Source organism: Pituophis catenifer, unplaced genomic scaffold (assembly GCF_029215685.1).
Source record: "Pituophis catenifer annectens isolate HBS135680 unplaced genomic scaffold, rPitCat1.0.hap2 SCAF_1, whole genome shotgun sequence".
Lineage (NCBI taxonomy): Eukaryota > Metazoa > Chordata > Lepidosauria > Squamata > Colubridae > Pituophis > Pituophis catenifer.
This window is the reverse complement of record NW_027256881.1, coordinates 289,031,583-289,046,210: the sequence shown is the minus strand read 5'-3', so window position 1 is coordinate 289,046,210 and position 14,628 is coordinate 289,031,583. Positions and strand designations below refer to the sequence as shown.

Genomic DNA, 14,628 nt, shown 5'->3' with positions numbered 1-14,628 from the left:
GAGCCTCCCACCGGTTTTACTACTGGTTCTATAGAACTGGTGTGAACCAGGGGCAACCCACCACTGATTCAGACCATTGGTGGTGAATTTTTGTTCCATCTCATGACCTGGGACTACAAGAACTACATCCAATTCTTTATGCTTTCCAATATCTAAAGTAATCAGTGGGATAAATTAATTTAGCATTCAAACAGCCTATAAACAGCCTCTGGAAACCCTGAATAATAATCTCATGATTATCTAGCTGAAAATTCACCTAATACATTGGAATAGGTAAATATACTTGCCTGCCTAATACACTTGCACATTTCTTTCTCTTTCATCTGCAAGAATACAACAGAAAGCTCCGTTACAGTGGCCCCAGTTCAATAGTACAACTAAAAATGCTGCAACTAGAGTTCGTTTCATATCCTCAGAGTAACATCAGAAATCTCTGATCTTTTGCAAAGGAGAACATTTCTTCTACACGGGCAGTGACTTAGGTTGAGAGAAGCAATCCTGGGATAAAAAGTAGCTATGTTCTTCTGATATTTCTCTCAATGTCAGTACAGGCAGTCCTTGATTTATGACCACAATTGAGCCCAAAATTTCTGTTATTAAGCGAGACATATGTTAAGTGAATTTTGCCCCATTTTACAACTTCTCTTGCCATAGATGTTAAGTGAATCACTGCAATTGTTAAGTTAGTAACAAGGTTGTTAAGTGAATCTGGCTTCCCCATTGACGTCAGAAGGTCACAAAAGGGGATCACTTGACCCAGGGACACTGTGGACGTCATAAATATGAACCAGTTGCCAAGCATCTGAATTTTGATTAGGTGACCATGGGGATGCTGCAACAGTTGTAAGTGTGAAAAACAATCATAAGTTCCTTTTTTCAGTGCCACTGTAACTTCAAATAGTCACTAAATGAATTGTTGTAAGTCGAGGGCTACCTTACAGTTTTGTGCTGTCGATATAGTTTCCAATGCAAATAGTTCTAATTAAACCAGAGGTGTCCAACTTTGGCAACTTTAAGAGTAGCCCTGCTGGCTGGGGAATTCTGGGAGCTAAAGCCCATGAGTTGAAATCCACATGTCTTAAAGTTGCTAATATTGGACACTCCTGCATTAAACTGTTTCTTATTACAGAAATGAATGTGGTTGTATAGTGCATCTTGGATTTTCTCAATAACGTGTGAGCCAATTCAATCAACTTAAAAGTCTAATCTTCATTTCATTTTTATACGGTAATTCATTTGTGGACAATTTTGGCAACAAATACTAGATCAAAATGTGTGTTCTGTCCCCCTTCCTCACACAGGCAAACGTAATACCAAGCACGCCTGCCAATATTTTATTAGGTAAACAGATTAGAATTCTTGGCAGACCAAGGTTTTGGCAGCAAACTGCTAAATGCCTGCCAAGACCGTTTTCACTCCTAAAAAGCAGAAGAGGACTTATCTTCAGTTCGTTCCAGGAGCAACAAATTATCCACTAGACAAGAGTTTAGTAAATGTTCAGTCCAAAATATATCCAAGCCGAATTTCAGAGATCACGATGTGACTTTCAGGGTTTAACTTTGTCCGTCACAAAGCCTGAAGAGCAATCCCACCCACTTTTATTCCTGGTGGGGCGTGGCTCCCTGACTCAGCTCAATCTCTGGCCCTCCCATGCCTCTTCCATTGCTGCGCACGCTCTCTCTCTGACGCTGCCTGGGATCAATCCAGGATTCATCATTCTCACTCCTTATCAATTGGTGCTCCAATATGCCTTCCTCCTGGCACATCCCAGGCTGTTCCTCCTGGCCTTCGGATGGAACCTGAGGCATTGCCAGAAGGGAGGGTCCTGGAGAGGAAGGCCTTGTTAGTTCCTCCCCATCACCTTCTGAGTCCTCTTCCTCTGTTAGGACAGGCTCGGGAGTCGGGGTCACAACAATGTGCGATTATAACAAATAACAGCACTGTATCATACTCAGAATCATTTTACTAACCAAAAGATACTAAGCGATAGAAAGAGTAATGAGTAATACTCTCAGTCCTGGAAGACATCTTTTACTTTGGATCTTCAGGGCTGCCACATTTAGAGCTGTGGGAAAGTGGGAGGGGGGATTGGAAAGATATCTAGCAATAATAACATTCTTTTCTTTGAGAATCAAGGACATCTTGCCCTGCACCTGGAGTGGGGTGACCCGGAGGCATCTCCAGGTGGGACGGTGCATTGATTGGACCATGTGATGGACATGTGGGTGCTGGGGCAGGGACCTGGACTTTCTTCTGGGTAGGGAAAAACTTGGAATCTTTCAGATTCAGGTTTTCCCAGATGTGCCAGTATGACATCTCTAATAAAATTGAACTTTGAGGAACTTCTGGCCTTGGAGTCTTCTTTCGTTGGGGTTGTTATTTGGAACCCTGAAAAATACATTTGAAAAGTTAAGTAGTTCGGCCAAAGTATAAATTAGTTATTAAACAGAAAAAAATCAGTATTAAAATAAGGATTGTGAGTGTCCTAAACTACATAATAATAAAATATAAAAAGTACCATATACTGAAGATGGTACTTCAAGTGTAGGTTAATATGACCTGTGTTCCGTTCCCTGATGGTTGACCTTGAAGCTGTATCAGGCGATACAGTGAATTTTACGTTTTCCCTGAAACCTCCCTCTTCCCATCCAGTCTCTCTCCCTCGAGTTCATGGCAGACCGGCACCAAGCGAAGGTGAAGCGCAAGCATGAGGTGGCAGCTGACACAATGTTTATAAGAAATTGAGACAGATACCTCCCTAGTTCACTGAACTATAATAGAAGGTCAGTCCTTCTAGGTCATGGGTGTCAAACTCAATCATGACATATCACAACTTTCTTGCCTTTGTGGAGCTGGGGTGGGTATGGCCTGTGCATGACCCATCCGGCCCATGGGCTGCCAGTTTGACAGGCCTGTTCTAGGTAAACCAAAAGAAGGCTAAAACTACTTTTATTAAGATTGGCTATAATTATAAAATCTTGAAAGACTTATTATGCTATTATTGCAAACCAATTTTCTCTGCCTTGCATTTCACTGCGTGTCCCGTTTTTGGCCTTCTCGGCCTCCAGAACTACTCTGCCATCCAAAAACAGGCCTAAGGCTTCAGTGCTTCCTGTTTTTTTGCCTCCTCAGCTTCCATTACCACTCTGCCACCCAAAAATGGCCCTGTTTTTGGCCTCCCGAGGCCTTCGCGCATCCCATTTTTGGCCTCGGCTTCCAGAAGACGGGCTGGCGGGTAGGTGGGACAATGTGGGTCCCATGCAGGCTGGATTAATGGCTTCAGTGAGCCGTATCCAGCTCACGGGCCGTAGTTTGAGGAGCCCTGTTCTAACGATTGAATCAACTCTGTAAAGGGATATATACAACTTCTACATTTGCAGAAGTTGATTAAAAAACGAGTGTTTTTTATGTATGTGTATGTTTATATATGTATGTGTGTATATATACATATATATATACATATATATGTATATACTGTATATTAGAAACATCAATTAACATTATCAATTGTTTATATTGGTACATACATATCTTGTGTAGGAAAGACCAAATTCTTTATACATCTCCAAGCCACATCATATTAAAGCAGGTATTTATGTGCAAAGCTCTTTTCAAAGAGAAGTGTAACCCAAGTATACTGTACATAAGAAAAGAATACTTGTAGAGCAGAAAGTTTTATGAGGTATACTCATAAATTCCCAATTCCCAAATTTACAAAGTAAGTCTTTAATTTGGCAAACATTTGCAGGAGTTGATTAAAACAAGAGAGAGAGGCTTTTTAAAAAACAAATTCAGAGAATCCTGCTCAGGATAATTCACTACAAGTGCCACAAGAAAATGATTGCCTCAGTAACAACTCATTTATATTTGATTCATTAAATGGAAGGTTAACTTCATTTTAAGAAAACACTTGCATGCATTTCAATAGAAGTTAAAAATATTTATAGGTACATATTGGAAATATATTGAATGTTTGCTCTAAATTATTGCAATATATAAGTAGAAAAAGAGACATTTTAAAAAATTTATTTGATATCTGTAAAAACCACATCAAAACAATGAATCATAATTTTGATTTTAATATGAAAAATACAATAATTCTAGAGGATCCTGGAATTACAGGCATTATTTCTGAATTCTCTGTCAAAAGGCAGCTAGAAAAAATTGTTGACAAATATTCTAAGTTTAAATGTACTTATTAATATCAGGTAATAATAAACCCATCAATAACTCCGCTATTGGTGTTTTCTTGTTCATGATGGATATTTTCTTGTTGGAATATATGTCAATGATGGAATATATGTTAAAATGTGAGATCCTTAATTATTGGCTGAGCCAGCATGCTATATGAATAATTTTGTTTCCAGGCAAGTCCAGTACAGGTACCATAATTAAAGCTGGTGCTTTTTGGCCCATTTGTTCTTCAAGGTGTCCTTGGAGTCCTGCAATATAAACAAGAGATGCAATGACACGTTTCTATTCATTCAAGCTTTCAACATTTCATACATGAACAAATCATATTATATATACAACTTAATTTCAAGTAATTAAACTACAGCTCTATATATGAATACAACCCATCCAATCCAGTGAGATCTGAAATAGGCATAAGTCCAGGAAGTGGATAAGTTAACCCAAGTAATAAATGGTGCCGAGATAGATGTTTATGAAGATAAGCTTAGTAGTTCATGATCAAGAGGGCGACTCATAGTATTGGACCTACTGCTAAGTCTTGAGCTGTTCAATTATGGGATTATTTGCTACGTATGAATATAAATGATTGGGGAGTAGTATTTCTCAGCTTCAGCAACTTTAAAATGAGTGGACTTCAGCTTCCAGAATTTCTCAACTAGTTAAAGTCCACACATCTTAAAAGTTGCTGAGGGTTAAACATTTGTCCTCGCTTTCTGCCCTGTTGCTTATGAATATTGTCTTTGCTTTTCTCTGTTGCTTATGAATACTACCTTGCTTCTGAGGACTTAAATAATGTTTCAGCCCTTGTTGCCTAGGTAATGGTTCTTGCATATTTCTGTTAAGGGCATTTCCCGAGTATATATAATGTTCCAAAAGTGACACTGTCCTTATACAAATGCTCCTTTGCCAATTCCTCTTCAGTGGGATTTGAGTCACGTTGGACTATTCCTTACCACTGCAGTCTGAGACTCTCTAATTATTTTCTTTTTGCTATCTATTATACCTCTTACTCTCCAGTTCTTTTCTACAACACTACAGTATCATGCACACACTATAGAGCAGTGGTTATAATCAGGGGTGAAATCCAGCAGGTTCTGACAGGTTCTGGAGAACCGGTAGTGGAAATTTTGAGTAGTTCGGAGAACCGGGAAATACCACCTCTGGCTGGCCCCAGAAGTGGGGTGGGAATGGAGATTTTGCAATATCCTTCCCCCAGGAGTGGGGAGGGAATGGAGATTTTGCAATATCCTTCCCCCAGGAGTGGGGTGGGAATGGAGATTTTGCAGTATCCTTCCCCTGCCAAGCCCACCCATCCACGCCCACAGAACCGGTAGTAAATAAATTTGAATTCCACCACTGGTTGTAATATTGAATAGTGATCTCATGGTTAGCTTTTTGGGGGCGGGGAACAAAGGCATTATTTTGTTGTTTTTATTTATTAGCTTAATGTTAACTTGTATGAAGGAGCAACAAAAGCTTCTCTTAGATAGTATGTAACACACACACACACACACAAAGAATTTCCTGTTTTTTCACAATGCTTTCAAGACAGGTCTACTTTGAAATAAGTGCCACTGGATTCAGGAGGCAAAAGATTATTTTCTCCCATTATCTATTTGTGCAGCATTTTTACACTGATTTTAGCTTTGTAAAGAATAGAGCAGTCACATCATCGTCCAATGTCTTCTCATGCGATGTCACAATGCTAGAAAGCTGTTAATGGATGGAAATGGTTGATATCAGAGGTCAATATTGACAAAGCTAGACCCAAGATCAATAATCACCATAAAGGTCAAAAGGACTTCATGTTCCATGTTCAAAGCAGCTACTCGTTTTATGTATTCTATCAATATTCTCATTAACTAAGCAGTTTTGGAACAATGAGATAACTGGGAATGTATCTGTGCTTACAATTCTTACATATTTGTTAAATAATTATGAGGTAGAAAGGCCATCTTTAGCAAAAATTGCCCTCATTTCAGTGAAATCCCTTCTCCTTTCATTATCTATTTTCATTGGATCTTGGCCATAACTGTCACTGGATGGGAGCTATTCACTAAAGTGTATTATAGACATCAATTTTTCTAAAAGACTGCTATTTGCCTCCTCAAATTATTTAACAAGATTTCTTAAACATATAATGAAGCAAATAAGAAAATCACCGCATAAAAATGATAACGCATCTTACTTTCTGAGACAACAGCTATCAAACAGAATGAAACATTCAAAGTGAAATTTTGTGCTAGCCAATGTCACATTTACATTTTAAACTTTGAAATTGTCTGTTAAATCACAAAAATACCTATACTGATTGCTCCGTACTTGAAAAGAAAATCAATGAACATATTTAACTTCATCAGATTGTTTAGCGGAAGTCTGCACAAGTTATATAAAACCTATATACATTTGAAATAATACTTGTAACTTGGATTTTAGATTTTGGTAGCGGTTTGTTCTCCAAGCTTGTTTCAATTTAGTTTCTGAACGTTTTGTTACCAAAGTAGGTAATATCATCAGCAAGGTTTTCTTGTAGCTTATAAATGTTTTGGGTACCAATTTGGTCAGTTGGTTGTGTGATTGGTCGTTCGTTTGGAGCTATATTTAAATTCTGAGCATCTGATTGGTTCTCTTATTGATTGATTGTTCGAATGGTCTGGTTTCTTATGTAAGCCTAAACATACTTTAGAAATACGGCTCTTATTTTGGAGATGGAACAGACACTAACAGCAACGACAAGATTTTTATCCCGTCTTTTAAAATATATATATTACATATATAATTGGTCAGATCAAAGCAGCAGACATATCTAATACTCTTGCTTATTTTCTCCACGACAACAACCTGAGGACTAGTTGCAATACTATCTATCCTCTTAGCTGAGGAAGAAGATACTTGTTTCAGCAAAAGAACACAATTGTTGATAGAATATGTGGGTTTTTTGGTATCACTATGTTCCTTTCTCTGATATTTCCTCTGCATTTAAACCAAATATACTGTAATATCATTTAACACATGTTTTTAAATCCCAGAGCTAATAAAGCTCCATTGCTGCATGTGCTATAAAGACGCTTCACAGCGGATCAAGTTCCTAACAGTCAACTAAGAGTTTCAGTCCCAAAAGAGGTGCCCCTGGTGTGCTGAGCACTTAACCCTTCGACCAGTACCAACATGACTATTCACAAATTATCGATGTTTCTAAATCCTTGGCAGATTGCAGACAGGTCTTGTCTCCCTTGAAGCCCAAGCATATGGCCTCTAATGGGACGGATTAAAGGGGGAGAAGAAAAAAAAACCCACAACCAAGCACACATTCAGCCTTTGCCACATGAATGCAAAGCCACAGAAATAGGAGAAGGTGATTCAACTGGACTGAACACTGCTAAATACATGATTAGCCCCTTGTTATGGATCATTTCCATTGATCTATATCTGGTTTTGCAGTACAGTTTAATTAAAGCTGTCTGGAACAAGCCTGTTCCCTAAATAATCAGCTATGCAGTGAAAATGTGAAACCCGAGGAAGGCTTGGGACCCTTTAAAGAAAAACCAAAACAAAGTGCCTAATTGACTTAGTGTTTAATAACAATAGCAGAAAATAAAGTATATTCTGGAAAATTTATTCTTTTACAGTCTGTCAGGATCGTGAAACCTTAACTCTTATCCCCATCTCAGCTCACTTGTCTGAAATTTGTTTCGAAGTTGAGTTATTTAAGGAACCCCAAAAATTTATCTCCACATTAACTGTTTCAGAGTAAAAAAAAATTTAACAGTGCAATCTTGTTAATAGCTGCTCAGAAACATGTAGATTTGTATTCAAACTTTCAGATTTGAGGGAGTTTGCAGCTCAAAAGCTGCTTAGTTCTATGTCATGGGCCAAGATTCAATTTTTCCCCTCACATCTTTCTTTTATTTTTATTCCTTTAATTTGGTGACCCTCTCCATATCCCAGCCTACTTTTAGAGGGTCCCTTAACTGTGAAGAGATTTTCAGGAGGCTGATGAGAGAAAATTCTGTTCTGCGCACATGAACCATTTCATTCACATCAGGGAAGTTGTGAGTGAGAGGGATGGTCTCTAAATTGGATAAACAAACTTAAGCTGGAATCTACATCTCAGTCTACCCTTATGACTACCAATTAGAGAGGAAGAGAAATTGATGAAACTGACTTCACAGCTGTTCCACCTGAACTGTAGTAAGAATTCTATCATACTGTGTATATTGCCATATTTCATTACGTATTTTCAAATTACCTGAAGATGTGTTAAGAGCAGGGGTGGGTTCTAATTTTTTTTTACTACCGGTTCTGTGGGCGTGGCTTATTTTGTGGGCATGGCTTGATGGTCATGTGACAATTATTTAGGATTTAGCAGAGGTACTGGTCTACCAGGCTTTTAATTGCTTGCAGAGCTGTACTGATCTACCCATTTATTTTTGCAGGTACTGGTCTACTCATGTATTTTTGCAGGCACTCATTTGTTTTCTTTTAACACTGATCAGCTGTAGGCCCTTTAAAGCCCCGTGGCAAGAGTTTAAACAGTTTTTTTCCCTCTAGCCATCAGCTGGGACTCAGGAGGCAGCAATAGATTGGGGATGGGGCCAAATGAAAGGTAAGAATAACGTGGGGGGGGGTGGGGAGGGGGCAGAACCGATTCGGTGACGTCATATCGTCACCGCTACTGGCTTGGGGTAACCGGGCCGAACCAGAGGAACCCACCACTGGTTAAGACGATTTGATTCTAAAAATGAGATATAGATGACAAACTGAGAATTGTTAGTGATAAAATAGGCTGACTCTAAGTAAAATGTTTTAGAGGTTGTCCTTTCAGATACTAGTGTATTATTGTACTATGATGCTCAAGAAGTCATAGAAATGGTGCCCCATGAGAGTGAAACCAGTCAGCTTTGAACCTACAGCCATTGCATAAAAAAGACAGCATAATGGAAAAGAGAGAGAGAACAGGCTTCTTTCCAATCGGTGTGATCACAGGACACATCTATATGGGTGTGTAGCTTCTTCTTAGAGATTAATCAGGTAGTGTGGTAAGTGCCTAAGTATTACTATGATGGTCAGGTCCCAGGCTGATAAAATTTCAGGAGAGTTTTGTAAAAAGCACCTATATGTCATCAGGGAAGAATCTTCTGGTTTATTAGTTCACAAAAAGGTAGAAAAAAAGAAAATAAGCACTCCAACCTGCTGTATACTATGGACATGTCGGCACGCATGTTGGAAAAATAATTCAGTTCCTCAAACTGTTGTAGTCTACCTCTTTCTTGTTAATCTTGTACTATAAGATATTGTAAGTATTGTGGTTGGCAAAAGTTATTTTCAGCTTGAGACATAAGTAAACAGCTTGACAGCTGCCTCTATGTGGTGAAGAATGGGTGCATCTGTGCTACACAAGTGTTTGTGGTTTCGCCCTGTTACAACTGTATGTGTGGGTGCACTGGGAAGTACAAATTGAGTTATATGGTCTCCAGGAAGAGGGAGGGGCCTAGAATGGAGAAGTCGGCAACACAGGGGAGGAAAATTAACTGGGGATTCCTACTGTATTCTTCTGCATGTATGGATTCTATTACAAGACTGGAGAAAGACAAACTCTATGATTGCCTAGACTTACATTTAACCACCACCATTCCAATTTTAAATAAAATATATTGTTTGACCCAGAAATGAGGGGCCTTAGAAGAGAGCTTGGAAAGCACAACAGAAGACAAATAGGAGACTCAGAATTTGAAGAAACAAGGAATTAGGATAAGAGAAGATTATTATGAGAAAAGGATTAGATCTGAATGAGGCACCTCTTCTACCATTATCAACCTGTTCTACAACTAAAATCTTCAGAAAAGTATTTCTGTCTTATGGGTTTATCTTTCTCATCTTTCAGAAATCTTGCCGGACTACAGAGCACTGTCTTTTCAGGAGTTATATCTCCCACAATTCTTTCCTTGCTTTTAGAAAATCAATACAGATACTTTAATTGTTGACTTTAATATTAAATTTAACATATGTTTTAACCTTATGGTATTCTGTATTTCAGTCATTGTTGTCTTGGATGTTTATGACAGTAACTGTTCCCTTCTCTAGCTTCCAGAATAATCCAAAAATAAAGCTCTTCTAAAAGACATATGAATTGCAATGCCAGATTGTTTGGTTTAAATCTTTTATGGTTATATTTTCTTATTTTTGCTTGATTTTATTTGTTGGAAATTGCCAAGAGTCTAGTTAGATTGCAATTGGTAGAAATAAATAAATAAATAAATAAATAAATAAATAAATAAATAAATAAATAAATAAATAAATAGATAGATAGATAGATAGATAGATAGATAGATAGAGACATAAGAGACATTCTCTCAACCTTCTCTTTGCATTTTATACATCAATCATTAAGTTTTTTCTGAAAATAAAGACAGCAGCTTCCTACTTTTTGCTAGGAAAGTAGGCTTTTTCTGCAGATTCTACTCACAGCTTTACCTGTCTTCTGTAAAAACAGTAATTCTTTTTGAAAAAAAATATCAGATTTCTTGAAAATATTTTGGAATCTTGGTGGGTCACTTAATAAAACTATGTTTATCACACAAATAAAAGCCTATGTATAACGTGCAGGGATTCTTTACAATCAATTGGCAAGGTCTAGCCAATAAAAACAACATACATAGGCTAGCTGAATTATGCCCAATTAAAACTGTGCCTATATGCTGGCTAACATGAAAAAAGATACAAACAGATCTGGCCAAAATGCAGCCAATTCTAATTACTCATGCAGCGAAGTCGAATGGTGCTAAGTTACAGAAAAATGTCTTTCATTTTTGTATTCAGTGTTAAGGACTATAAGATGATTCCCGCCCGACCCCGTTAGCATTGGCATCGTTTCAAAAACCAGAGCTGTACTGCCAAAACCGTGGGGGTCAGGCCACTGAGGAATGATCTTTGACTGTTCCATTCTTGGGGCAACAAAGACATTCAATCATTTTATCACCTTATTATAAACATTACAAGCTTGACATCAAGGTACTGTTGGCATCTGAGCTATAATGATGGTGAATAGAAATATCCTGGGGAGGGGGGGGTACTGTTTTTCCCCTGGTTACCACTCACCTAATTCTAATGGAGAGATGCCCCCAGAGAAGGACCTGCGAAGCTGATCTTAACTGGCAGGCAAGTTTCTATGGGACGTGAACAGGAGGCAAAGGGCAGTTCAACAAGCAAAGAGGAAACCAATGCATATGGCACGATGCTTTCCGAGAATCAAGCCATTTATTCAGGAAGTAAAAATCTCTTGAATTTCTCTTAAAGCAAAGTATATAGTTAATTATTAATATATTTTTTTCAAGGCCTGGAAAAAAAAAAAGGTAAAGGCACACGTTATTTTTAGAGTTAGTTCAATTATGGGCCTGTCAGCATTGGCAGTATATCCCTTCATCAGACCACCAAGCTAACATGTTTTTTTCTACAGCAAGTGTGCTTAATGACCAGTTTAACAAAAGATATTTCACTGTGGGCGTTAATTAGAGCTTTGTGGACTCTATAGGATTTGTGCGCACTAAACCCTGTAATTCAAAGAAAAAGGAGTGGGAACATACCAGCCCTTCTTTTAACAATGACTTGGTTCTGACTAAATCAGAAACAACTCAGGAAGAACTCAGGAACTCATTAATTCATCTTGGACATACTGATTTGCAATTGTCTTGAATCTGCAATTTCTTTCTTTCTTTCTAAAACCTCTCACTCAGCGTCTCTAAGCAGCTTACAGTCATGTAATTAAAATATATAAAATATTTAAATATTTGTATGAAATACAAAACCTATAAAACAACAAATAAAAACCATGCATTTAAATTTCAGTGGAAATTCAATGAACCAAGATTGGAGTAAGGAAGCAAAGTGCACATGAAGAAGAGGTGTGTGTGTGTGGGCGTGTCTGTCTAATACAGTGTTTCTTAACCTTGGCAGCTTGAAGATATGTAGATTTCAACTCTGCTTGCTGGGAAATTCTGACAGTTGAAGTCCACACTTCTTCAAGCTGCCAAGGTTGAGAAACACTGGTCTAATCCATTAATCACCTCCAAAATGCCACTTCCCCATTGGAGTCTCATGCCAGTTGGCAGAGGCAGGCCTTCAAGACCTTTTAGAAGGCCAAAAAGATGAGTGGCAGATCTCACCCATCTTTGAGGATAGGTCAAAGATGGGTGAGATCCTTGGGGAGGGCAGATTGTTCCAGAGGACAGGTACCACGGTAGAAAAAGTTCTTCTGGAACCCACCAGCTGAAACTCCTTGACTGACAGGTCCATAGAATGCTTCTTCTGTGATGCAGGTGGGCAGACACCCTGGACCCATGCTATGAAAGGCTTTACAGGGGATAACTAACACCTTGAATTAGACCTGGAACAGGGGTACTATTCAGCAGGTTCTGGAGAACCGGTAGCAGAAATTTTGAGTAGTTCAGAGAACCAGCAAATACCACCTCTGGCTGGCCCCAGAGTGGGGAGGGAATGGAGATTTTGCAGTATCCTTCCCCTGCCACGCCCACCAAGCCATGTCCACCAAGCCACACCATGCCCACCAAGCCACGTCCACAGAACCAGTAGTAAAAAAATTTGAATTCCACCACTGACCCGGAACATTGATTTTACTGCAATTTTCTCAAACATTAAATGATCTATCATATCTTGGTATGTATACATTGTCAAAAATATCCCTTTGGATTGATTTATGCTTGGAATTAATTATACAATGCTTTAATTCTGATTTTCCCCCCCTCCAATAAACTTTTTATAACCCGAACTATAATTTTGTATCTTGAGTCACATAGGTGGAGGAGCCACAAATCATTGCTGTGACACTGAAGGCTGCTTTTCCAAAGCAACTGGACTTTCCTTGTTTTTTTCCTTGAAAACGTTTTGCTCCTCATCCATGTTCTGAAGACGCTTCTTGGATGAGAAGTGAAATGCTTTCAAGGAAAAAAAAACCTAAGAAAGTCCAGTTGCCTTTTGAGAAAGCACCTTTGGGACAACCATGACCTGGATGACTAATAATCTTCATAGACGTTGCCGTGACAGATGTGTAACTGTTGATAACCATATAATAATAATAATAATAATAATAATAATAATAATAATAATAATAATAATAATAATAATAATTTATTGAATTTCTATACCGCCCTTCTCCCGAAGGACTCAGGGTGGTGAACAGAATAAGATTTCATATACATATAATATATTTTTTTTAAACAGTAAATAATAAATTGAGTCAACTTAGTGTATCTGCTAAGACCTTGGCATAGAATTTAGATGTTTATGCTAGCCCTGCTTGTTGAAACAGAAAGGTCTTCAGGGCACGTCGGAAAGTGCGAATATCTGGGATTATTTGTATTCCAGGGGGTATTTTGTTCCAAAGAGTAGGTGCCCCCAGAGAGAAGGCTCTCTCCCTTGGAACTACTAGACAACATTGTTTTAATGATGGTACTATGAATAGGCCTACTCTGTGAGAGCGTATTGGTTGGTGGGAGATTATCGGTTGCAGCAGGTGGTCTCGTAAGTACTCAGGTCCTAAGCCATGGAGCACTTTAAAGGTAAGAACCAACACCTTGAAGCGCACTCGGAAGGCCACCGGAAGCCAGTGCAGCTCGCGTAGAGGAGGTGTTACATGTGAGCGCCGTGTTGCTCCCATAATTACTTGCGCGGCCGCATTCTGGACCAGTTGGAGCTTCTGGGTGCACTTCAAGGGGAGCCCCACGTAGAGAGCATTGCAGTAGTCAAGTCAGGAAATGACGAGGGCTTGAGTGACTGTGCATAATGAGTCCCGGTCTAGAAAGGGACACAATTGGCGAATCAGGCAAACCTGATAGAAAGCTCCTCTGGCCACGGCTGTTATATGATCTTCTAAAGACAGTCGTGCATCCAGGAGGATGCCTAAATTGCGAGCTTTCTCTGTGGGGGTCAATGACTCATCCCCAATAGTTAGTGATGGGACTAACTGGCTGTACCGGGATGCCGGCAGCCACAGCCACTCAGTCTTGGAAGAGTTGAGTCGAAGCCTGTTTCTCCCCATTCAGACCCGTATGGCCTCAAGGCACCGGGACATCACTTCAAGGGCATCATTGGGGTGGTTTATGGTGGAGATGTACAGCTGAGTGTCATCAGCGTACAGATGACATCGCACCCCAAAACCACGGATGATCTCCCCCAACGGCTTCACATAAATGTTGAACATAAATGTTGAATCCCAACCCTGGCTAGCACTGAGATCACCTAAGCACAATTTGCAACATCTGAAAGGTGAGAAGTAAAGCTTTTAAATGAGAGAGGGCAACTTTGCTAGAGCAATGTTTAGAAAGCTCCTTTTCTGCCCCCTATAAATCACTGTTTTTATTCCAAGGTAAGGCCATCAATCTGGTGTCCCTCCTAAATCAGTATTCACTTTCTTCCTCC

The 14,628-nt window shown here is 39.1% G+C and overlaps 1 protein-coding gene across 1 annotated transcript in view; it reads right to left on the bottom strand.

Annotated features, from left to right (window-relative positions):
• Window positions 1-4,063: 4,063 nt before the first annotated feature.
• Window positions 4,064-14,628, bottom strand: part of DPH6 (diphthamine biosynthesis 6) — a 229,309-nt gene continuing 218,744 nt past the window's right edge. Inside the window, exon 15 of the mRNA XM_070931353.1 lies at window positions 4,064-4,442. Within this exon, the coding sequence (XP_070787454.1) occupies window positions 4,324-4,442 (119 nt within the window). The 3' untranslated portion in view covers window positions 4,064-4,323. The remainder of the gene's footprint in view (window positions 4,443-14,628) is intronic.